We start from the raw sequence: 24,050 nt of genomic DNA on the forward strand, positions 1-24,050 counted from the left end.
AAGTCAGAATGCAAATTCATTGCATTTATAAAGTCAAAAGATCTGAAATGTTTTTACATAAAATTTTAAAACCTTTGATCACTATCCTAGTCTTTCATAAACACAATAGAGAAATTATATTATAGAATCACATAAACAAAATTTACTGTAATCAATGCCTTGAAAAACATATGAATAAGAGCATTTATATTTTTTTAAAGAAATCATTTTTAAGATGAAAAAATGACGTTTAAGGTAAAGTGCTATTTCAAAACAAATATTTCATTTTAACTTTGAATTCCACAGATATACCTAAATTATTCTTAAAATTGCAAATGACAAAGTGAATGGATTAAAAAAACTAAAGTCACAGGATGAGTAAAGACAGAACATTCAAATTCTCTATGAAAAGCTACAAGAAAGTAGTATCATTTTCTCCATCAAATCAAGCTGCTATCCCATTATGAAGGCAATATAGCAACACAAGCATTCTCCAATTCAAACAAGGTCTTCGCTATCTTCAGACTTCCCTCAATGCTTTGTTATTTCTCCCAGCATCACGTCTGGCAAGAGCCACTCTGAGGCCTCTTGGGGACAGTAGGTTAAATGGCCTTTGAGATCAAAATGTTTCCATGTGACTTAGATTTAAACTCCTGAATGATTACAATTCCCCTTTTAGTTACATAACTTGGCTTCTTTGCAGATGTGACATGATTGGGCATTTGGGACTCTTAATTCTATGGATTTGAAACAGCTGGAGATGAATTGGGGGCCCTGCCCTTCCTCTGTTTTCTCCATGTCCTCTTCTCCAATCTGAAAATTCAGTAATAATTCCAAGTCACAGAAAAGTTGAGTTTTTAAAGAATGAACAGACCCTTCTAAACTGATAAGTCAGGTTTATAATTATGATCCAAAAATGAATAGGGTGAGCACAGAATCCCATTTTTAGAACATCACTATGACAAGAAAACCCCCAAGCCCTCTTTTGGACAGTGATGAATCTAATGACTGGTTTGCAAAGAAAGCTCCCACCAGATACCCTGCTGACTCAAGAATTCAATTACTGCTCAATTGGAGTAGTATCAACATTCTTCTATTCCTAACAGGAATGTGTCTACAGTTCAGATTCAAGGTGGGGGTTCCTGGGGTACTACTAACATTTCAGAAAAGATGGAGAAATTGCTCCATCACTCATCGAGTTGTGTTAAATTTAGAGTAAGTATGGGGTGGTGACAGAGGTGAGTAGCAGGGACAGCTAGAGCACAGAGCTTCCTGTTTCAGCTAGTTTCAAATGAAATACACTACCAGCCACCTTTCAAATCCATTCCAACCATGGTGTTCATGATTATTCAGACACTCGAAGTGATGTCTACCTTGGAAGAGCCATGAGAAGGAAGACAGAGGAACAAGGACTTTGTGATGACAAAATTGCCTGGTGGCCTGTGCTTTGGTTGTGTCTTGGAGTTACCCTGAAATATAGCTAATTCCATCAACTATGTCCTGACCTCCTCTGGGGAGCTAAGTTTTGTAGAGAGTACAAATCCTGAATGAGAAAACTCTAGGCCACTCCAGATTTCTTTGTTATTGGTTATTTCTCCTTATAAATATGTTAGCAAAACAGTATTAATAATTTTCTTGGGAGGCAATATTCTGTCAAAATAAAATACTTTTGAAATGTGAACAATCTGGTGGCCTCAGGTCCATCAGCCTTGAAGATTCCCAGGGATAAGGCCACACTGGTCACGTGAGGTTGCAACCTGTCACAGCAGTAGCCATAGATCCCTCTTTCTGATCTGACTCCTTTGCTACAGAGTAGGCCACTGATCCATTGGTCCAAAGTGGCAGCTTGGGATCTGATTCTTTGGCCAGGAACCGCAGCTGTGTTCTCTTCATCCTCTTTACAATTCTAGCAAAGCCAAGCAGTACAGAACTAAATATCATGGCAAATCCACAGAGAAGGAATGCTGCAGTATAGCTGCCCATTGTGTCCACCAGCCATCCTACAACAAAGGCAAAACCACATTGCTGAACTGAAAATTCAATTACCAGATTTACCCACTCTCAAATTTAATCATTTGTCAGGATGATCACAATAGACGACAGCACATCATCATGACTGTGAACGAAAAGCAGATGGCCCCAAATTGTCATGTAGAAACTGAGAAATACATTCAGATTAATTAGGGTAACTCATAAAATAAATTAAATAATTGCTATTAAGTGAAGAATTTGTAATAGTCCTCTGTACTCAGTCATGACACAATAAATATTAGTGATTATTAACTTCATGAAATCTGGTAGAAAACGCTCAAATGAATATTTCATAGCCTATAACTTTAAACATCATTTAAAATATTGAAGTTGGGGTTATTTATATAGGGGGTTAGGTGGACATGAAAGATGCTAATAGAATTCCCAGACATCACACACCATTTTAAGTAACTTAATAGGCTTCAATGCAGTATCCAGTTGTCAATGGAAGTTTAATTTCACTCATATGCCATTCAAATATCAGGACTTTGGGCCATTGCATCTTTGCCTTTTGGCTAAGATCATGTGCCAAACATGGTGGTGTGTATTGTCTTAAATGTATATACTCAAGACCATTGTTGCTCTTGTAGCATATCAATCCCAATATTTACCCAGCCACAAAAATTTGAGGGCAACCATGTTGTATGACAGGAAACATATCAGTCATAAGGATCAGAGAATCAGTGGGGTAAAGCTGTACTTTGGCAGGCAGTTACTCTGTAATTGACAAGGAGCATCTTTAAATTTTTCCTCAAAATATCATTCATATGCCAACAAAATGTACCAGGAAAGCACAAAGCACACAGCTTTCCAAACCCAGTGGTCAAAATGGTGTGTACAAATTAATTGACATTCTACAAAGTTTCCCATAATCCATGCCCCCTGCACACATTTTTGCAATGGTCTTATTTATGTTCGGATTTCTGTAGGACCAACGTAGTCACTTTGGAAGTCAATAGATATTTATCTGCTTCCCTCAGTTGCATTAAAATGGAATCTTAATTTCCTCTGTCATAAATCTCTAGATCACAATTTCTAAAATATGCTTTCATCAGTTTGCACAAAAACTTGAATGTTACCAGCATTTAGTACATACAAGTGATAAAGAATTCAGAGCCCTGTCCTCTACCTGACTCTCAACTGCATCATCATGCCATTGCCTATCCTTTTGGCCTTGCCACCTACTGCTCCATTTTGGAAGCAAACTTCCTTCTGAATGTGCCTGGGTTACTTATAATTGGAACAAATGTGCCATTCTTTTAGTTCTACCATTAGTATGAACTAAAACAAAGACCCTAATTTGGGACTTTCTCTTTCCAGGCAAGCCACCAAGCTTACTTGGTTGGGAAAAAAATTATAAAAGAAGAATGTGGGTGGGACCATGATACTTTGGTGGCTCTTACATTCCTATTACCTTTGTCTTTCACTCTTCTCAAACTGACTTGATAGGCTTTGCCTAGTCTTTGGCATACGAGTTGTGTTCGTAAGTGTGAGTTTACTTCTTCCACATCAATATGGTGACAGTGGCTATCAAGCTTTTAACACTTACCTGCAATGGGTGGGCTCACCAAGTATGGCACTGCATGAAGGAAGTATACCACGCCAAGTGCTGATGACAAAGAGGTGGTCCCCACTATCTCTGCAGTCACTACAGGGATCAAGGTAACGTAGGCTCCATCAAAGTAGCCAAAAGTGCAAGAGAAAGGCACAAGAAGAGGGAAACTTTGGAGCATTGGGAGACACAGATAGCACAGCCCATCTAGTGCCACAGCAAAGAGGTAGCAAACATATCTGTAATCCTTCAAACACCTAGGGATGGGAAGGAATAATAATGAGAATGGGACACACAGATTTCATAAAAGAGATTTCTGAACTGAGCCGCGAAGCTGTAAGCATTGCAGCTGTTTATACAGGAACCTTCCTATTTGTGTTCTCTTCCAACCACTCTTCTCTTTTTAAAGATTAAATTTTAAGCATGTATGGTGTGTATGTATGTGTGCGCGCATATGTGAACATAAGCACTGGTTGCCATGAAGGCCCGAAGATGGTATTGTATGCCCTGGAGCTGGATTTACGGGTGGTTGTGAACCACTCAGTGTGGGTGAAGGAACCAAACTCCAGTACCCTGCAAAAGTAGCAAGTATTCTTTATTGCCAGGCCATCTCTCCAGCTCCTGTTACCCCATAACTGTTCTACTGGCATATGTAAATAAATATATGTCTGTAGCAAGCATAGTGTGGTGATGCTCTAAAATTATATATGCATAAGATTGCAACTTCACTATCTGTATAACTGTAATCTAAAATTCTTCCATCATAAAATAAGGTTATCGACTTCAGTATATGTAAAGCTGGTTGTGAAGTAAAGCATAGCATGTCAGGAGACTATAATTTCCTAGGCATCTACTGCACTGGGTGTTTCAAGATGTGGTAGCCATTGGTATGCAGCACATCACACATGCTCAATAACTCAACTGATCATACATTGATGAGACTAGAATATGAGGTCATAAAAATGAAACGCATGAATGATGAAGGTCTAAGTCCTATGGTGAAGGTCTGACTTAAGTCTTCCCCAATGGTACTTCCACTTCAGTCCCTCTCTGCAACTTCATCCCCTTCCACAATACCAATTATCTGAAAAACTGCATCAATGTCTGGCGATTTGCAGATGCTTCCTCTCATTATCCCCCAAATATTGCACTGACCTGTTTGACAGATGGAGGCCCTTGAAAGTCTGAGCACTAGGTGATTTTCCCTGGGTCATGGGTTTAACAAGGGGCAGAGCTGACACAAGAATTTAGGTCTCTTGCCTAGCCAAGCTTCCTTCAGCTTATATGTTGCTTCTGCCTGAATCATCACTGTGCAGCAGACCTCGCCCTTCAGTCTTCCTTTGTCCTTAATTCAAAATGTGGAAGTGCTGGGGAGTGGCTGGGTGAGCTTGCCCAGCACAGAAGGTGCTGGTTTTATCGCCAGCAAAGCACAAAACAAAAGAAGTGGAATCTATCCTAAATGTCATATCAATCATGCTGGAGAGTGACAGTCAGTTCCTGATTGACCACTGAGGCAAAATTTGTGAGAAGCCTTGACAGATCTCTTAGGTCATATCTCCAATGTAAAGACTTCCTCATCCAGGACAACATTAGAAGTTTGTAGTCTTCAACCCAAACAGGTAATTATTTGCTGTGGAGTTCTATAAATTCTGTCTCTGAGCTTACAATGTCATGAAAGTATTCTTTTCCCACATTCAGATCTAAAAATGTGGCTGAAGACAATGTGTGCTATTGTACCTGACCCTCCTACCTGAACTATATTCAGCTCCCCTTTCTGCTAGTAGCTAATTCCTGGGATGATTCAAAACAAGTTAAAACAGCAGCTGTCTCTGCAGAGAACTGACTTGCCCTGGGAGGGAATTAAATATGTCGTTGGAACTTTCAGTTGTCCTCACCCTGTGCAGTTCAGACAGACTCATCAACCTAGACAATCTAAGACACGGGGAAACAAATTAGGGTCACATCTAGCTTGCTATCTGTTTGTGTAACTTACCTGCTCCCCCCCCATTTTAAATGGTTGGAAATAGAAAAAAAAAAAGACAATATTTGATGAAACATAAAATTTCAATGTACATTGCTTATCAGAACACAGCTGCTTTTGTGCTATGATAGCAGTTCTGGGAACCCATGACAAATACATGTTCGACAAAGCCAATCAACGTTTGCTCTATGTCCCTTTACATAAAAAGTTTGCCAAAACCTGATCTATAAGAATCAGCAAGAAAGCTGCCTTCAGATATCAAAATTACCCTTCAAAGGTAAGTGTATGACAAGGTAAGGTCAGGAAAAACTTGGGGCTTAAAATCCCCTAGGAGAAACTGGTTGTGTTTTCACAGATTTTATATTTTACCTTCTGTCAGTAAGCCATCCAAATGTGATGTTGCCAACAATGTCTATCACCCCGAGTATGGACATAAGGAAAGCCGCTTGATGGTGGCTAACTCCGACACTCAAAGCGTAAGGCACCAGGTACACAAAGAGAGGGCTACAGCCATAAGCCATGAACAGAACGGAGACGGCTAACATGACAAAGTCAGACATGAGTAAAAAACCATATTCCTGCTGCAAGGAGCCACAGAGACACATCTGTGCCCATTCTTTGGTCAAAGGCGAATAGGGAGATGCCTGCCGACAGTCTCCTCTCTGCGTTCCATGGTCATGATTCTTCTCTGGACTTGAATGGTCCTCTTTAAGAGTAATTGGACGCATCAAAGCACCACAGACACAGAGGTTCAAAACGAACCCTCCAAGAATGAGCAGTGCCCCTCGCCAGGAAAACTGTTCAATAAGGAGCTGAACGACAGGAGCCAGGATGAAGGTACCGATACCACTGCCGGACATGGCAATCCCATAAGCGAGGGCCTTGCGCCTGCTGAAATACTTGCCGACCATGGCGATAGCTGGAGAGTAACAAAGTGCAAATCCAAGACCTGGGAGAGAGAGAGAATGCTGTGACAGCTGGTTCACAGTGAGCGGCCTGTGGGAAAAAGTGCTCGTGCCACAGTATGTCTGGGATTGAAGAGAAGCTGATCTTCCGGGAAATCCCTTCAAAGCTGAATACGTATACCCCGGCGAAAACTTAGTTTTCCTGCCAGTCATTCATAACTAGTAAAACACATGACTTACTTGACATTCTTCTTAGGAAGTACACACTAAAAGAAATGATTTCTCAGAGAAAAGAAATGCAAGAACTTTACAAAAATCACTATTCAAGCTAAGCTGGAATTTACTAGCAAAATCTAGAAAATGCTGAACCAAGAAACTGATTTCTCCTCTCCCTCCTTTTCCTGTGTCCTCTCTCCCTTCCTCCCCTGTCTGTTTTTGTAGGTTAAATTAGTTGAATAATTGCCTCAACTCTTCCCTGCCTGAGAAGACACAGCTTTGACAGTCTGTGCCTCCCTGGATTTGTACAGAAATGGGACATATGAGTCCATGGAAGTTGCAGAATTAATTTCACTTAGGTGGGATGCATCGTAGAATAGGAAACATTTCATAAGAACATGGAACCTGGAAATATACCTCAAGGCCTTCGGAAAAATACCAATAGTCCCAAAGGCGTTTAGATGCTTTCTGGTTTCTATTACTTTAGCTTAACCACTTCAAGCCTAGGTTTTGGAACATGTACATGATATGCTTCAACACACCTAAAGATAGCTGTGAAACAATATAGCACATCCAAAGGCTAGTCATGCCAGAGAAGAGAACAAAGAACCACTTTCAGCTCCCATTCTCATGGTCAGCAGATCGATGGGTTTCCAGATGTGGGACATTCAGTGCTAAAACCAGACCAGTTCCTAGTAAAATTAGTAGTCAGGCCCATAGAGTTACTCGGTGTAGGTCCCTTCCTTAGCAGACAGGGCCATATGTACAGCCTCACTATGAGGGTACATCCATTACTGGACTAATTCATGCTACACTCATGGCGCAGTTCCCCAGACAGGAGTGGGTACCACTTTCCATGCCCGTATCAGTGATGATTTGAATGCCACTTTTGTCCCACTAGCCAACATCATTCAGATCCTATGCAGTCCCCTTAAAGTATAGCTTGTAGAATGTACATGATCTTCTTGTTCCATAAAATCCAGCATGATTTTCTAAAAGTGATGTTTCTATAATATTGAGAAAATGTGAAATATAAGAATACCTATGACAAGGTGATTTCTAAATTGAAATTCCCACTTATGGATAATAATACTCATAATAAAGCCAAGACAACCCAGGCTGAACACAGTGTTTAGTGTCTTAGCAAAGGCAGAGAGATGGAGAATGACCATTGTTGAAAATCTGTACTATGCTGAGTAATTTATCATTTCTTCTGAGTACAGAATCTCAGGCATATATAATACCAGAAGGAAAAGCTATTTTTCACCACATGACTAAATTAATGTGGTGAGGCATGCTCACTAGCTTGGTGGCATCACATTTCTGACTCTGTGTAACTGCTAAGTAGGGGGCCATTAGCTAAGTCAGCTTCATTATGCATCTAACAAAATGAATATTTTGTAAGTCTCAGTTTTGTGTATGTGCTCGACAACACCTGAACAAAGTGTGTCCAGACATGTGGAAGGAAGTGTACTCACCTGTGAGAACTCCCAGAGTGAGGTAGAGATGCTTCAGGCTGGTGGCAAAGGAGCCCAGGATGAAACCAGTAGATGCCAGCAAGCCGCCCAGCATGATCCCCACTTGACAGGATAAGTGATTACTGACAACACTCCCAAGTGGAGCTTCGAAAACAACAAATAGGTCAATAGAGAGAAAGTTTGGGGGTGCCCTGAAAACACTGTGGTGTTGCACTGACCAAGAAGAGAGCCATCAACCTCTTAAACATCAAGCCCACTAATTTTATAGCTTTGGAAACTGAGACCCAGGGAGAAGTGGCCCATTCGAGGTTATACAGACAGGGGCGGGGCAGCGTCAGGGCTGAAATGTTCTGACTTAGACTCACGGATTACTCTTATCTTCATTCTCCTACATTCACACTTCCAGGATGACAGTGGGGTTTTTTTTTTGTTTTTATTTATTTACTTTTATCTACACTTTATTTATTGTTACATATTACATTTTATTTACTTATCTATATTTACTTTTACATACATGAATGTTTGCCTACATGTATGCCTATATATCATATGCATATCTGGTGCCAGTTGGGATCAAAAAATGTTGTAGATACCCTAGAACTGGATTTACAGAAGGTTGTGAGCTGCCATGGGGTTGCTGGAAACTTAACCCAAGTCCTCTATAAGAGTAGCAAATGCTCTTAATTGCAGAGCTATCTATCCAGATCTAAGGTGTTTTCATACAAGGATCACTTATTTATTTAAATTGCATGTCCCTTGCTCAAGGATGTTATATACAGTATTGATTTTACAATTAACAATAATGATGACAGTTACTTGAGTTGTTGTGGAATATTTGTTTACACTGTGTGAAGACATGTCACTGTGATTGGTTTAATAAAGAGCTGAATGGCCAATAGCTAGGCAGGAGAGAATAGACAGGATGTCTGGCCAGAGAGAAACTCAGGGCTAAAATCTGGCACCACAGGAGATTCTAGCAAGACACTGAAGAAGCTGGACATACAGTTAAGAGGAGAGGTAACCGAGCCACATGGCAGAATGTAGATGACTAAAAACAGGTTAATTTAAGTTATAAGAGCTACTTTGGGGAAAGCCTAAGCTTTCATAATTAATAATAAATCTCTGTGTCAATTTTGGGCATCTGGCAGTCCCAACAAGAAAATACTACTACAATGTGTGAATTTTTATTTTGAAGGAGAAAAAAAATCATGGTATCACCAGTATTCCTAGGAAAACTATCAAAAGACTGATTCCCTGAATATCTGTTGAATGTGATCAGTTTTGTACTAATCAAGTTAAAATTGGAGACTCACAGATGACAGAATGTTACTTGGCCAGCATCCCCCACCACGTAAATCTGTGGCTATTAGTATATTTAACTCTGGAAGAATGGGAATAAGTAAATCTCTAGAGACTATGCTGAATTCTCATGGGTGCTGCTACTGTGGTTACCAGAAAATGAAAACATTTGAGTCATTCTCTAAAGCAAACTTGATGAGGCCATTACACCAACTTTAGCAAGTCTGGTTCACTTCTCTGTTCATCACATGGCACATTTTTTTCAGGGGATGTCTCAGTGCAACTGTGCAGTCCCTTGTTCATGCTCTAAATTCTCATAGTAGGTAACTTGGTGAGCAGGTGGATGCATGTAAACGAATATAGCAATATTCACAATCTTCCACAGAACATAAATTCACAGTTTTTTACCCTGCCCAGAGCCTACACCATTATGGTGACCACATTGTTATTGCTTGGTGGAGAATCACAAATATTCTCCAGAAGATAACATTGAGGGAAATGAGTCATGCGTATCCTCTGAGGCCTGCTGATATGAACCCTGTGGCTAACACTGACCCTGAAAATCCAGTGCTAGCTCAAGGGGGGAAGAAGGGCTACACAAAGGACCCAAATATATGATTTTCCTAATACTTTTAAGTTGAAAAAGTAAACTTACTCTTAAAAAAAAATTGAGCCAGAAATACACTTAAACACAATTCCACTGATTCCTAAATCTAGACATTTAAAAATAAATGTGCTATTTTGCTTAATTAAAATTAATAAAAATAAAATAATATAACAAAATTTAATTCATTAAAAATAAGTACATATGAGTCAGTTCCCAGAATGGAGTCAGATGAATTTATCATGAGTTATTGATTAGTACAGTACTTTCCTTTTGCCACTGAAACATAAAAATTTTAGATTTATTTATTTTATATTTTAGGAATGACTGTTTTGTCTGTGTTATGTATGTACACCACATATGTGCCCAGCTCCAACAAAGAAGGCATCAGATACCCTTGGAACTGGAGTTAAAAATGGTTGTGGGTTGCCATGTGGGTAACTGGGAATTGAACTCAGGTCCTCTGCAAGAGCAGCAAGTGCTCTTAACCACTGAGCCATCTCTCCAGCCCCAGATAAAAGTTTCTCAAGAGACAACAGCTTCTAAAACATCTTAGAATTTATCTTATTGAAAGGATAGAGTGGGTCTGGAATAGAAATTGATTGTTCCAATTTTATGTAACCTTAGAAATTCACTAGTAACAAAGTTAGTAACTTTGGTTCCAAATTTATAAAAGGAAAAGTTCATCATCATCTACTACAGATGCAATGTTAGTTCCCATGAATAACTGGAACACTGTCCATGTCATAGAGAGCACATTTGAGGTTTATAAATGAAATTATAACCACAGTGAGTATGCTTAGCTTTTGATCACACACTCCTATTATTCTGCAATATTTCTCTTCTTAATGAAAAGATGAAATCTGTGAGTTAGATTTGAAACCCTCTGGGAAAGGAGCAGAAAGAAAGCCAAGACTGGAGATATGATTCATCACTGTAGGCACTCATTTAATGAGACCATATAGAAATGGCTCATGGACTATACCATCCTGAAAGCACCTGATTTCACTGAATCTTGGAAGCTAAGCAAGGTTGGTCCCTGTTATTATTTGGATAGGCAAAATGGCTTACTGTCCTCTATAATGTATATGTGCACGACTGGAAAATTAGAAGGCCATTGAATTTGAAAGACATAAACCATATACATTCTACCCATAAACTGCCCCCCACCAGATCATCACAAACTCTGTGACACCCAGATCCAGATGAACCAAATCATTTGTGTCTTTCCCAATGTATTGATGAATTCCTGCATCTGGCATCAAGATGAGATTGATCTTCTAGTTTTTCAGTCTTAACTAACTTGTAACATAGTCCTTCCATTTATAAAACTAATAATGAAAACAGTGTCACTTGACTCTGTCAGAAGCCATTGTCATGTACAGTTTCATAAGTATCCAGTAACTGTCTACTCTAGTAAATGATACTCACCACAGAGCATTGTCATGCAGTCTACAATGGAATGGATCCATGCTGTTTGTGAATAATCCTGAGCAAAGTGCGTCTGAAACTCCACAAAAAAAATGGAGATACATCTGAAATATACAATACAGGCATTTGATGGAATTGAATTAAAAGCTAAAATTGTTTCCATTAGCTGCTACAGTTTCAAAGGATTTCAGCTACTGAGCTATGATCAGTAGGAAACCAGGAATTGACTACTGGGGCCATTCTGAGGAACCAGAAAACAAGTGTTCTATTGCTATGGGATGTTCTCTATGCTGTGAATGTATTTCTATGATTGATTGAGAAATAAAATGCTGATTGGCCAGTAGCCAGGCAGGAAGTATAGGCGGGACAAGCAGAGAAGAGAATTCTAGGAAAGGAAGGCTGAGAGGGAGATGCCAGCCTGCCATCCAGGGAGCAGCATGTAAAGGCATCAAATAAAGCAACAGAACATGTGGCAACATATGGATTAAAAGAAATGGGCTGAGTTTAAGTGTAAGAGCTAGACAGTGGTAGGCCTGAGCTAATGGCTGAGTAGTTTAAATAATATAAGTGTCTGTGTGTTTATTTTATAAGTGGGTTATGGGACTGCCAGGGCTTGGTGGGAGCTGGAGAGAAACTCTCTAGCTACATTCCATCATCAGAGAGGCTGCTGAAACCATGGCAAGAGTAAAGACCACTGCTCTAAGAAGGTGTTAGGGAAAAAAGAAAACATGTTAAGAACAGAGTTTATTGTTAAATACTATTATTGATATTTCTTTAAAGCTCTAACTTTTCTAAAGTGATATGCAACTTTAAACTTGAAAAATTAAGAATAACTTACAAAAATAAGCCTCAGAAAATTTACTTCTAATTGTAAAGGCAGTAATCTGATGATAATAATGATGATGGTGATAGATGTATTCAATGAATATATTCTAGAGAACAATTTATAATAATCAACCTGCTTATTATTGAAAGGCTTGTCTTAGTTACTTTTCTATTGCAGTAATGTGACACCAACTTATAGAAGAAAGAGTTTATTTGGAGATTACAGTTTCAAAGAGTTAAAGTCCATGACCATCAGGGCAGGGAACATGGCAGTAGGCAAGGAGGTGTGCCACTGGAACAGGAGCTGAGAGCTTACATCTTGACTCATAAGCACAAGGCAGGGAGAGAGGTCAATCTAACTGGGAAGGGTGGTTTGGGAAACCTTAAAGCCTGTCCCCAGTGACACACCTCCTCCAACAAGGCCATACCTCCTAATCTCTCCCCAAACAATTCTACCAAATGGGGACCAAGCATTCAAATATATGAGTCTATGGGAGTCTTTTCCTTCAATTTGCCATAAAACTGATTAAGCAAATTATGGTATATCAATAAAATAAAATAATATTTTATTAAATATTTTTAAATAATGTAGATCTGTATCTGATGATTTGGAGATAAATTTATAACATGATGTTAACTCAAAAAGTTAGGGCTAGCAATTGACAAAATGGGTAAAGATTCTTGTCCCCAAGTTTGATGACTTTGTCCCCTGAGTTTGACCCATGGAACCCACCTGGTGGTAGGAGAGAACAAATTCCCACGAGTAGTTCTCTGCTCTCTATATATACATGAATGCCCCCCAAAAGTGTAACAGAATTTAAACGTTCATAAAGTAAGAACTCATTTTTTTAAAGGCATAGCTCATGTAAACACACAAAGAGCCTGAGAGCTGAGCTGAGTCAGGCCCTTTGAGTTGTGTGTATTTTGCCAATCATTATATGAAAATAGTGGGATTGTAAATAATTATTCTAACCTTATGGGTTTCAAATGATTTCACACTCAAGATGGTGTCTTATATATAGTCACATGAACATATGTTCAGCAAAAAATACAAAGGATAATGTTCATGTTGTAAAAGTAATTACCAACAGAGTATATGAGGCAAGAGTTTACCAGTGCGCCATTTGGAAGGTGCCTCATACAGGTTCATTTAATGACCTCATTTATGGACAGGTACTTTTAGAGGTATATAGCAGCAGAGAAAGAACATTGGCCATGTTGCTTAAGGATAAGAGGTTATCCATCTTTTTGGATATGTCCAAATTCCAACTCTTCAAGATTCAGCAGCCCATAGGCAATTGTTATTTTTAGTCTTCTACTCCTCTTCAGTTGCTTCTGGGTAAGAATATTGGTGGTGGAGAGCTTGAGGAAGAAAGATTACTGGGATCAGGGCAGCTGTGTCACACATAGCCTGGCATTCCAAAGCATGGACCTTGATTAATGCTCAGCTGTAACTGAATTAAAATTCTTAATAATCATAACTTTGGAATTAGATTTATAACTGATGTTCAGTGAAGCAACAGAGGCTTCCTGTGATCAGAGTATACACATGACCTATGTGTGTCTGTTACTCTTTGCTGCCCCACTTACATGGAGTGTTGGAGACGTCCCATGAGCACAGAATTCCGGTTGACCTATAGTCCAAGAGAACTTAGTAAAACCCAAAGCTAGCAGAGAGTGCATGCATTACATCCTTGATAGTGACTCCATGGGAGCAAAAAGGAAAGACCTAACAGCCCAAGAGAGGCCACGCTTTACTTCTATACCAAAACTTGGTCAAGAACAGGAAGAGGCAAAGGTACCCTAAAACTCATAATTCCAATTACCTGTGAGGAAAATGATGGCACAGAGGAATAGGATAAGAGGGTTATTCCTACTTCTGCTGCCTTTCAGGAAGTTGAAGATGGCTCAGTGGATAACATGCTTAATGAGCAAATATGAAGACCCACGTTCAGATCCCCAGAACCCGTAGAAATACTATGTGTGGCATAATCTGCCTATACCGTCAGTGCTGGGGATATGGAGCCAGGCAGATCCCAGGGCCCTCTATGTGCATGAATGTGTAAGTAGATCACATGCACACACATGCACATGCATACACACGTACATCTGCATAAATACACATATTCACTCACATAAAGATTAGAAAGAAAGAAAAAAGGAAAGAAAGATATACAGACAGACAGACAGACAGATAGATGAGAAGAGGAGAAAGAAAAGAGATTGATATGCAAGTATCAGAAAATAGGGGTGTCAGCTGTATCCAGGATTTCCATTGTTCTGATGAAAATCACTCACTTGCATGTACAAGCTATAAAGCATGAGTTATACAGTTTCAATGATTCTACATAGAAGTCAATACTAACATTTGCATTTAAAATTGGCATTGTATGACATAGATGATCAGTAAATTCATAATAATAATTTAACGTTCTCATTTTTCTTAGGTAGACAGCACTAAATACCAAACAGCATGAAACATGCTGAAACAGCATGAAAATTTGAGTGACTACTCAAGAAAGAAAAATATTTTCCCATTATAGTTTTGCAATGTATTTTCCCTTCTTTTTTATTTTTAAACAAAAAGCTTTGCATTTTTATTTTGTGTTGGACTCTTTATTTTGGCAGTCCTGGTAGTGGAAAAGAGATATGGGAGTAGTAGAAGGAGCTAAATAATCAACCCACAGGCAATGGCATGGAATCTAGCATTCATGTTATATAACAGAGGTCAATGCCTGGAGAAGGGAAAGAAAGAACACAGGATTAGCAAAAGGAGGTCAAACTGTGATATAACCTAAGAAATCCTCCTCCGGGTCCAAAGGATGGCCCACCCTCTCTCCACCAGTCATCAGATATGATGCCCCCTGAAGGGCAGGCAGCTTCCTACAGATGACAGAGAGGGGAAGGCTCAGACAGCTACAGCTGTGTGCTTCTGTATGTGTACTATCAGCTGAAGCCATGCTACTGGCACATCTCTGTGTGTACCACAGCCAGTGCTTCTCCACACTGAAGGCTAGCAGAAATGCTTCAGTCAGAAGGGTATGAAAAGCAGTCCTTCTCCATCCATTGTTTTGAGAATCTACACAATCCTTGTAACAGATCCAATGTGAAGTCAGTAATCATGTCAAAGGCTGGAGTCTTGAAATACACATAGTCACCATCAATAGCACAGACAATAAGCCAGGTATAAATTACCCAGACAATTGTATGACTTTAATTTGAATCAAAACATTGCAGAAAATCTTAAAAACATGAATTAACTGCAACTACATTTAGCCAGTTTTAAATCAGAGCAACAAGAGAAACAAGATCCTTTCAATACAGATACAACAGGAGTCCATCTGTCGATCTTGTTTCCTTCCCCAAACAGATACTGATCTCAAGAACACTCACTAGTAAATTCTGCAAAAGAAACTATCAGCAGAGCAAACAGACAACATATAGAATGGGAAAAAATACTCATCAGCTATACTGCAGACACAGGACTAATACTCAGAGTTTACAAAGAACTGCAGAAATTAGACAGACAGACAGACACAGACACAGACACACACAGACACACACACACACACACACACACACACACACACACACACACACACCAAAGTGTTAATCAGAAAATGAACTCAGGAAATGAAAAGTTTTCCAATGAAGAAACACAAATGGCCAGGAAGTGTTTTTTTAAAGTGTTCACTATCCCTAGTCACCAGGGAGGTGCAAGTTAAAACTGCTTTTCAATACCACCTCGTCTCAGCCAACAATCTGACAACTGTCAGCAAGAATGTGGAGAAAAAGGAACCCTTGCTCACTGCTAGTGGGGGTGCAAACTAGTACAACCATTGTGAAAATTAGTAGGGCATTTCCTTAAAAATATTAAAATAGAACTATCATATGATCCCTATACTTCACCTGGGCATATGCCCCACAAGCTCCATGCCATACTACAGAGATGTTTTCACAGCCATGTTTATAACTGCTCTAATCACAAGAGCAAGGAAATGGAACTAGCAACAGATGAATGAGTGAATAAAATGTGGTACATGTACACAATTGCATTTCAGCTATAAAGAAATATGAAATTTGCAGGAAATGGGTGGATATGTAAAATATTATCTTAAGCAAGGTGACCCAAACTCAGGAGGACAAAAGCTTCATGCTTTTTTACATGCAGATCTTAGTATGTTAAATACATATGGGTTCATATAAACAGATAAAAGTGTGTGTAAAGCCTAAAACCTCAAAAGGAGACCAAGAGAGGGTAAAAGTAGGCACTGAGGAAAGACGGAGGGTAAGCAGAAGGACACACAGGACACAAAACAAGGAAGAGATTGGGGATGGCACATGGGGAAATCCGGGATAGTGGAGAGGTGGGGGAGATGAAAGGGACTAATCACTAAAGCACTTCATTCAAAAATGCAATAACGATAACAAGAGTTGATATACTAATTTAAATTTTAATAAAAATAAATACTATATACTAAGAGCAATAACAAAAATCTTCTGATGTCCCTTACTATCCCAAAAGACTTCTGGTCTGGTACTAAAATGTCTATTATTTTCTCCTAACTATTCAGTTTTCAATATAAGTGAAAAATGATTGTACAGATATAGCCTCATCATCAAAACAGTTAAGTTATCCATCACCCAGGATTCTGAGCAGAACATGATTGACTTTGGGGCTGGGTAAATCCTTGAGGGATTTGTCCAGTGTGGCAGGATGCTTAGCAGCTCTCCAATTTCTGCTTCAAATGTCTCCAGACATTGTTAATAAGCCTTGAAACCAAAATGAGGATGGCTGACGACAAGTGATCTAATCATCAAGTTTTCCAATCTCTCTGCAGAGCATTCAAATCCCTCCATGGGTTTCAACCCCTCTGTATTGTTCATAATTCATGCCAGTACCTTTCCCCTGAACTGTATGTAGCTCAAAGCTCCTAACTAATGCTTCTGAATTCACACTTGGCAGTCTTCAGAACGTTCTGCCAACAGTGGCCAGAGTTACCTTCCTGGAACACAAATCAGTCCTGCCATTTCAAACATTTTAGCTTGACTTATAAGATTATGCAAGCTGAACCTTTTTGTTCATGTTCCTTTCTGTCCACTGTTGGACACTTCACATCAGCCAGAATGAACTTCTTTCTGCCTCTTTCAACACACTCCTGTGTTTTATGCACTTCTAAACATTATTTATTTTTCTGTGATTCTCCTCTAAGCCCCCTCTTTTAGTCTCAGGCAGTCAGCCAGTCTGCACTTCCAGGAAGTCTTCCTTGACTACTCCCTTACTACTTAAGACAGAAATTGGTGCTTCTCTTATGTGTCCTCTTCATGCTGCATGTTTATCATGAGATGTGGCAGCTCCTTTTACATTTGTTTGTACTGTCCACTAGACATTGCTCTGTGACAGCAGAAGACATATCTGTCTTAACTCACACTAAATCCTAAATATCTAATATAGTATATGTCATGAATTGGGAGCTTATAAATATTGTTCAATGGAAGAAGGGGGGAGATAATGAAAGGAGGGAAGGAGGAAGGACAGGAGGGAGGGAGGAGGAAGAATGAGATGGGGGAGAAGGAGGAAGGAAAGAAGGAGGAGAGGGGGAGTCATGCCATGACAGAGAAACTGAATGGAATGTAAGGAAGTGAAATGGTCCAATAGAAAGAGAAGAGGAAGAATGGCTGGCAGCTCCAACAGAGGGGCCTGTGCAGAGGTGAGCTGAAGCAGGGATATGAATCATCCAAACATGCTCTGAAGAGAGAGAAAGAATCAGCAGGATCCGGTGCAGAAGGTGGCGATGTGAGAGCACAGAGTTGAGAGATGGTAAGCTATTTTAAAATTAAAAACCATGGTCTCCTCTCATCTTTGTGGAACTTAGTATCAATGCGATGTCTCTCGTGATTTTTTTTTAATTTTACCTTATCTTCCACTTGCTGATTTTCTGAACTGAATTGACTAGTCACAACAGTATGAAAATCAAGGGCATGAGCTTCATGTCTGGACACATGAGTGCCTTAGCTGGAGGTAAAATGGTTAATGACTACATCCATCTTTCCAAGCACTTCAACGATCATGGCATTCAGGAAGATGGATTATGTCACTCAGAAGGAAAAGGACCAAGTTACAAATGACAAAATAATAAAACAAAAAGGAATAATATGGTCACATTCAACCTCTCTATAGAGGGGAAAGATGACCGTAGAGCTTTTCAGATGTTGGAAGTTTGTGTTGTGAGATTTAAAACCCAGTGGTGAATTGTAACAGAAGCATGCATGCATCTGGATTTTGTTGTTGTCTGGGATACCTGGGCAATAACAGGGGTCATAAAATCTAAACTCTCATCCCACGGTCATAGCACAGGGAAACAGTTAATGAGGAAAGTTCTTAATCTCTCAGGGTCTCAATTTCTTCATTTACAAATCAAGCATTTTTGTAAGCATGACTCACAAAAGTCAGACTGATGAGTCTCATGACATCTCTTCAGTCCTTGAGGGTTTGATAGGATTTGTTCACAAAAATATAGAAACAAAACACAGCCAGCATCATCACCGATAACCAAAACTGCTTTCTTAAAAATAATTTGACTCAACAGGTCAATACACTTGCTATCTCCATTTCATCACTGCTCGAACACTGTCCTTGCTACTGTAGAACTGGTTGCTAATACTTGGCTTGGCAAAGAGATATCTAGGTTGATTAAGTTATCTGCTGAGTCAGTTCAAGAACTGACTCACTGGGGCGTTATAGCCTGCTAGTTAAAAATCACTGCCATATACCTTGAGTAATCCTGCAATGTGGTGGAAGTGACTTTATGAAATCTATTTGAAAGCATGCCAGCAAGCGCAAAGTAAAGTTAGCAATCATTTGTGTTTTACCTCAACTGTTCTTAAAAGAGTTTGAAAAAGCTGCAAAACTCCAAAGAACTCCAGTCATTTATTTCAACTATGTTGATTTGGACCCAGAAAAATCTAGTCAAAAACAAGTCTCATGCCTCTGATATTCTTTTGTTTGGATATTTAAGTCAAATGTTTGTTTCCCAAGTATCCACTCAAGTTGTCAATGTATGCATCTGTTCATCATCATCAATTCACATAATTGCACTTTAAATGTGACTCTTACATGGATAATGTATTTGTATAAAGGTACCTTAAGAAATCAATGCATGTTAATAAATAGATGACATAAATAAATAATAATGGCTGCATCCATGGACTGCAGAACTTTAAAATCTAAACTTTGCAAAGTACAAGTTCAGAGCTGAAATAGGACTTTTAAACAACTTTGATCATAATTATAGCAGAACTCAGAAAACAATATAAAATCCCATTAATAAAAATGTGTTGAATAATTGTGGACACAAGCATATGATAGAATTTTAAGCAACTATTTGTCAGTGAGTTAGAACAACATTTGTTGATATGGAACAATCCCAAGAGTAATTATTAAGGGGGGTCAGATCCCCCTTATGATTCTGTATCCAAATTATCCTACTTATGTAAATAACAGAAATGTACATTTGTGTTAGCTCAAGGTTGAGGGAGCTTTTTATTTTAAATTTGATACTGAACTAAAAAAAATATTGCTGATGTTAATTTTTAGGCAGTGAAATTGAGTCAAGAAGTAAGGAAGAAAAAATATTTTCTATATTTCTAATGTGTTTGAATGCTACCATTTGAATACAAGGTATTTTGTTTTGAGATGTATTTTTTAAATAGAAAATCAAGGCATAGTTGTCCCATAGACACTGATTATCTACTAGGCTGATTACCCTGGCTTTCATTTCTTGTTCTCCTCCCCAGTTCTCTTGGCTGCTTCTTGGTTTGTGACATTTAGATGGCTAGGCTGGCTCCATCACCACACTTTCTCATCTGCCTTTATTTTGCTGAAGTATTCTTATCTTGGCCTCTTCTGTTGACCCTTGGCACTCTGCCTTGACTGCCAGCCAGTCTTCTTTTCTGCTTTCTGACCAAATTCTGGGCAGTTTAGGAGTGGTAATACAGGGCAGGCACTGATGCAGGTTGAGACATCTTTCTCTTTTATTTCTGCCCAGTTCTTCTACCCTTTATGGCTTCACTCCAAGGACAACTTCTCTAGAAAGTCTGCCCTCAACTTCCAGGCATAAATTTGTCTCCATGTAAATCACATTTTAATTCTATATTGACCAAAGTTCATATAATTTTTTGATGACCTACATCAGGAGCTTGGAAGCCTATCTGTAAATTGGTGGCTTGTCTTTTTGGTAGGTTGTTGAATCCTTTGACTACCACCAAACATCATTACCTTCCTATTTGGTCAATATGGATGATTTTGTTCATATTTCAGCTAATTGTGTATGAGTCTACTATAAAATAGCCAATGTATCTATGGTTGTAGAAGCCTCTAGTACAGAGTTATGCCTTCAATAAATGTAAAATAATCATCAATGGAACTGATTTTAAATGAATTAAAAGGACAACCTAAAAAAGCTAGGAGGCTTTCAGTCTTTGGTGGTAGTCAGAGATTCAATACCATGCCAAATAAGACAACCCACCCATTTACTGATGGTCTTCCAAACTCTTGATGTAGGGGATCAAATATGTATGTTTCAGAAAGTTCAAAGAATGCATACACAGTCACTCATGTGGAGTTGTTTGTACAAGAATTGGTGTAATATCTCCTATGGCTGATTAACAACAGAACAGAGAAGGTAGAGGCCCCCCCCCCCCCGGAAAACAAATTTAGAGAGATGCACCCCCTTGGCACCATGATTATTATCATTGGCGTAACAACAATAAATCATTATCCTTAGATAGGAGGTAGCCCACCTTCAGACAATACTTCCTGTAACCAAGGCATTTAAAAACTCTGTGTCTAATACTACAGCTGATCTTGATGGTACTGAAGATAAGCTACAAAGTGTGGATGGGGTGCAGAAGTGCAGTATATTATGAGAATAGGATAAGAAGTTATTTAGTTATATTCTAGAAAGAGCAGTAGTGATTTCTATGGGTGTGGATATTTGTGTGTCTGTGTGCATGTACTTTGAGTCTGTAGATGATGAGCATGTGCACTGTATTCAAAATAGGTAAATTAAAAAAATTAAGATCCCAGTTTATCTCTATCTTGGTGGCCATAAATATAGGTAAGTCACTTAGTCTTGCCACTAAGCAGGGATAAATATGCCCATTTGCCTAAATCAAAAGGCTCACATGAGACAATGTGATTGACAGAAGAATCTTAGTGTTGCCACCAGGAGCACTATGGACAACCTTGTGAGAACACAAATTCATCATGAAGATTCAATTACCCAGAATACTATAGCATAAGCCCTCCTTGTAATGCAATGAGCCCATTTCCAGAACTTTCCTCTTCTGGGACTAATAGAAGTTTCCATTTGTAAGAAGCTACACAAAAGAATTCCTTTTTAATTATACAACCTCTCCACACTCAGAATATAGAAGGAAGAAAATCAGACTCAATATGAAATTATTTTGAAAAAATCTTTATTAGGACACATAACCAACAAACCTTGATGGTGACAAATATAAACCTCTGCACTGTATCTGTTGGCATATAGATATCAATATCTTCGTTTATGATGTCAATTAAAGTTTTTAGTGCAAATACTTTCTTATACTGTCAGAGAAGAGAAACTTGGTCCATTTGAGCAAAAGTGAAGAAAGAGCAACCATGTGCATATCGGGAGTATTAGTTCATATATCTAGAAGTGAGCTAGTTGGACAGTAGTAAGTTTGTTGAGCACCATGTCTCTGGGGGAAAACAAATGAGTAAGTGAGGACCAAAGGGTCACTATTTTTATACAGTTGCTTTTCTTCAACCTAAAATCCAGCCACTATCACCATGAGTCAAAATACAAAGTGAAGCACAGGAATTTGAATTCTAGGTTTGATGCTTTCCAGTCTTTATACTTACCAAACAAAAGGGATTTCAGGATTCTTTGAAGTTCTATAGTTTCCCTCCTGAGAGGATATAGATTCTAACCCTACACAAGCTTGGCTCGATTATGAGGTGTTCACAAACCTATTATAAATTTTATAACTATACTTCAGTCATGGGCATATTTTTCCTTATTCCTATACTGCAAACTTGAAAATATATTGCATACTATAGTCTCTTGCTATAGTGTTTTCTCATTTATGGGTTATGAATCAATTGTTTGCACTATAAAATCTAAATGATTAATACTTAATTAAGAAACTAATACCTAATTAAGATTTCTCATTAATATATCATATCTAAGAAAAATAAACTTATAAAGATCATCTTATATATCCCTAGAGCCAACAGTCTATGCTAACTTAATCTTCTTGGGTATGCATTTAGCAATTCTTTAAATCCCTAGAAAACTGATTTCTTTACAAAAATACCATGGAAAACTCCTCTTCTAATGAAAAAAATCCTGACAATTCTCCTGTTATTTTATATAAGAGGAGTTTATGTGTTTCACACTAAAAAATAAGTATAATATGGAAATTAGGAAGAAATATGCATCACATATTTCCACATTTTGTAGAGATACTCATGAAGATAAATTTCTGGATTAGATTTTGCCCAAGACATTAAAAAATTCCTAAGTATCCTAACATATATCATATATTAAGAAAGAGACCAATACCCAGGCCTATGTAGCATCATAGTATCATAACTTGCAAAGCAAAAAGTACATGAGCAGCCAAACACACATATAAAATGGCATGAGGTCCTCCTTAACAAATCAAGAAGGAAAGACCTACTTACCTGGTGACTGCCCTGGTGCAGATGGTAACAAGAAAGCAGCCAGCCACAATCATCCAGCCCCAGCCTCCATCTGGAGGGCCTACTGACCCAGCTCTAGTCACCTTCGCCATGGTTTCAAGTCTGATTTTCTTCAACTTCAAGTTACTTCAGCAGTAAGTTGTGATCTTGAAAGTTTGCTACCCAGTAACTCCCTGTTGTTATTCAAAGTTGGTACAGGATGCTACCTGGCACAGGGGTTACTGGCCATCTAAAATGAAAACAAGGGCATGCTTTCAGTCTATTGCCATGTTCAAAGGTGCATTTTTCACTTGATAAGTAATTATTACTATCCTAAAATATGATTACTTATAACCATGAATCCTGGGGCATGGTAAAGACCAGTAGCTGTCCTTTTTAAAAAAAGTCTTTAAATGTAAAAATGTTTTTACATTCAAAATATTCAAAATATCCTTGAGAAATTTCCATTCCTTCAGAAAATTCTTTATAAAAAAATATAAAAAACTGAGACAGTCACTTATATTAAAGCAAAAATATACATGTGATATAATATAAACCTTAAAAAGCATCAACACAGGCAATGTGAACATAGAGTACCTTTAAATTATTTCCCATGATGCACCTACAATTTAAATTCTAAAATATATATAAATACTAGCATAACCTAAAATATATTTGCATATCAAAGTATTATATTTATTTCTGACAAAACTACAGATGTATGGCAGTTCAAATATCAAAGGAGCCACATAATTTTTTCATGTACCACAAGAACATCACTCTTTCTATCCAGGTGTTCCTGTGCTGTTGAGAGCATACTCCATCATTGCTGAAGAGAAGGACAGACAGCAAGGGAGAAAGGACACAGCGTACTTGCTAAAGTGACACTCAGTCCTCAGCCAAGCCAAAGGATGAGGCTAGGAATCACTTCACAGCCCTGGCCTTTGGTAAGGATTCAGACACAGAGCAAAGAAAACATGTATGCCACAGAAAGTAGTTGTAAATACACCACTATTT

The 24,050-nt window shown here is 38.5% G+C and overlaps 1 protein-coding gene across 2 annotated transcripts in view; it reads right to left on the reverse strand.

Moving 5' to 3' along the window:
* Nucleotides 1-258: 258 nt before the first annotated feature.
* Nucleotides 259-24,050, reverse strand: part of Slc16a12 (solute carrier family 16 member 12) — a 29,379-nt gene continuing 5,587 nt past the window's right edge. The window contains exons 1-6 of one of the 2 annotated variants that reach the window (XM_036197241.1): nucleotides 23,037-23,171; nucleotides 11,477-11,580; nucleotides 8,143-8,286; nucleotides 5,913-6,492; nucleotides 3,560-3,819; nucleotides 259-1,979 (exon numbers count right to left, since the gene is read on the reverse strand). In XM_036197241.1, the coding sequence (XP_036053134.1) occupies nucleotides 1,720-1,979; nucleotides 3,560-3,819; nucleotides 5,913-6,492; nucleotides 8,143-8,286; nucleotides 11,477-11,580; nucleotides 23,037-23,146 (1,458 nt within the window). In that variant the 5' untranslated portion in view covers nucleotides 23,147-23,171 and the 3' untranslated portion in view covers nucleotides 259-1,719. Of the gene's footprint in view, nucleotides 1,980-3,559; nucleotides 3,820-5,912; nucleotides 6,493-8,142; nucleotides 8,287-11,476; nucleotides 11,581-23,036; nucleotides 23,284-24,050 lie in introns of those variants that run through there. The other variant, XM_036197230.1, reaches the window with a different exon arrangement.

The sequence above is a fragment of the Onychomys torridus genome, chromosome 1 (genome assembly GCF_903995425.1).
Source record: "Onychomys torridus chromosome 1, mOncTor1.1, whole genome shotgun sequence".
In the NCBI taxonomy this organism is placed as follows: Eukaryota; Metazoa; Chordata; class Mammalia; order Rodentia; family Cricetidae; genus Onychomys; species Onychomys torridus.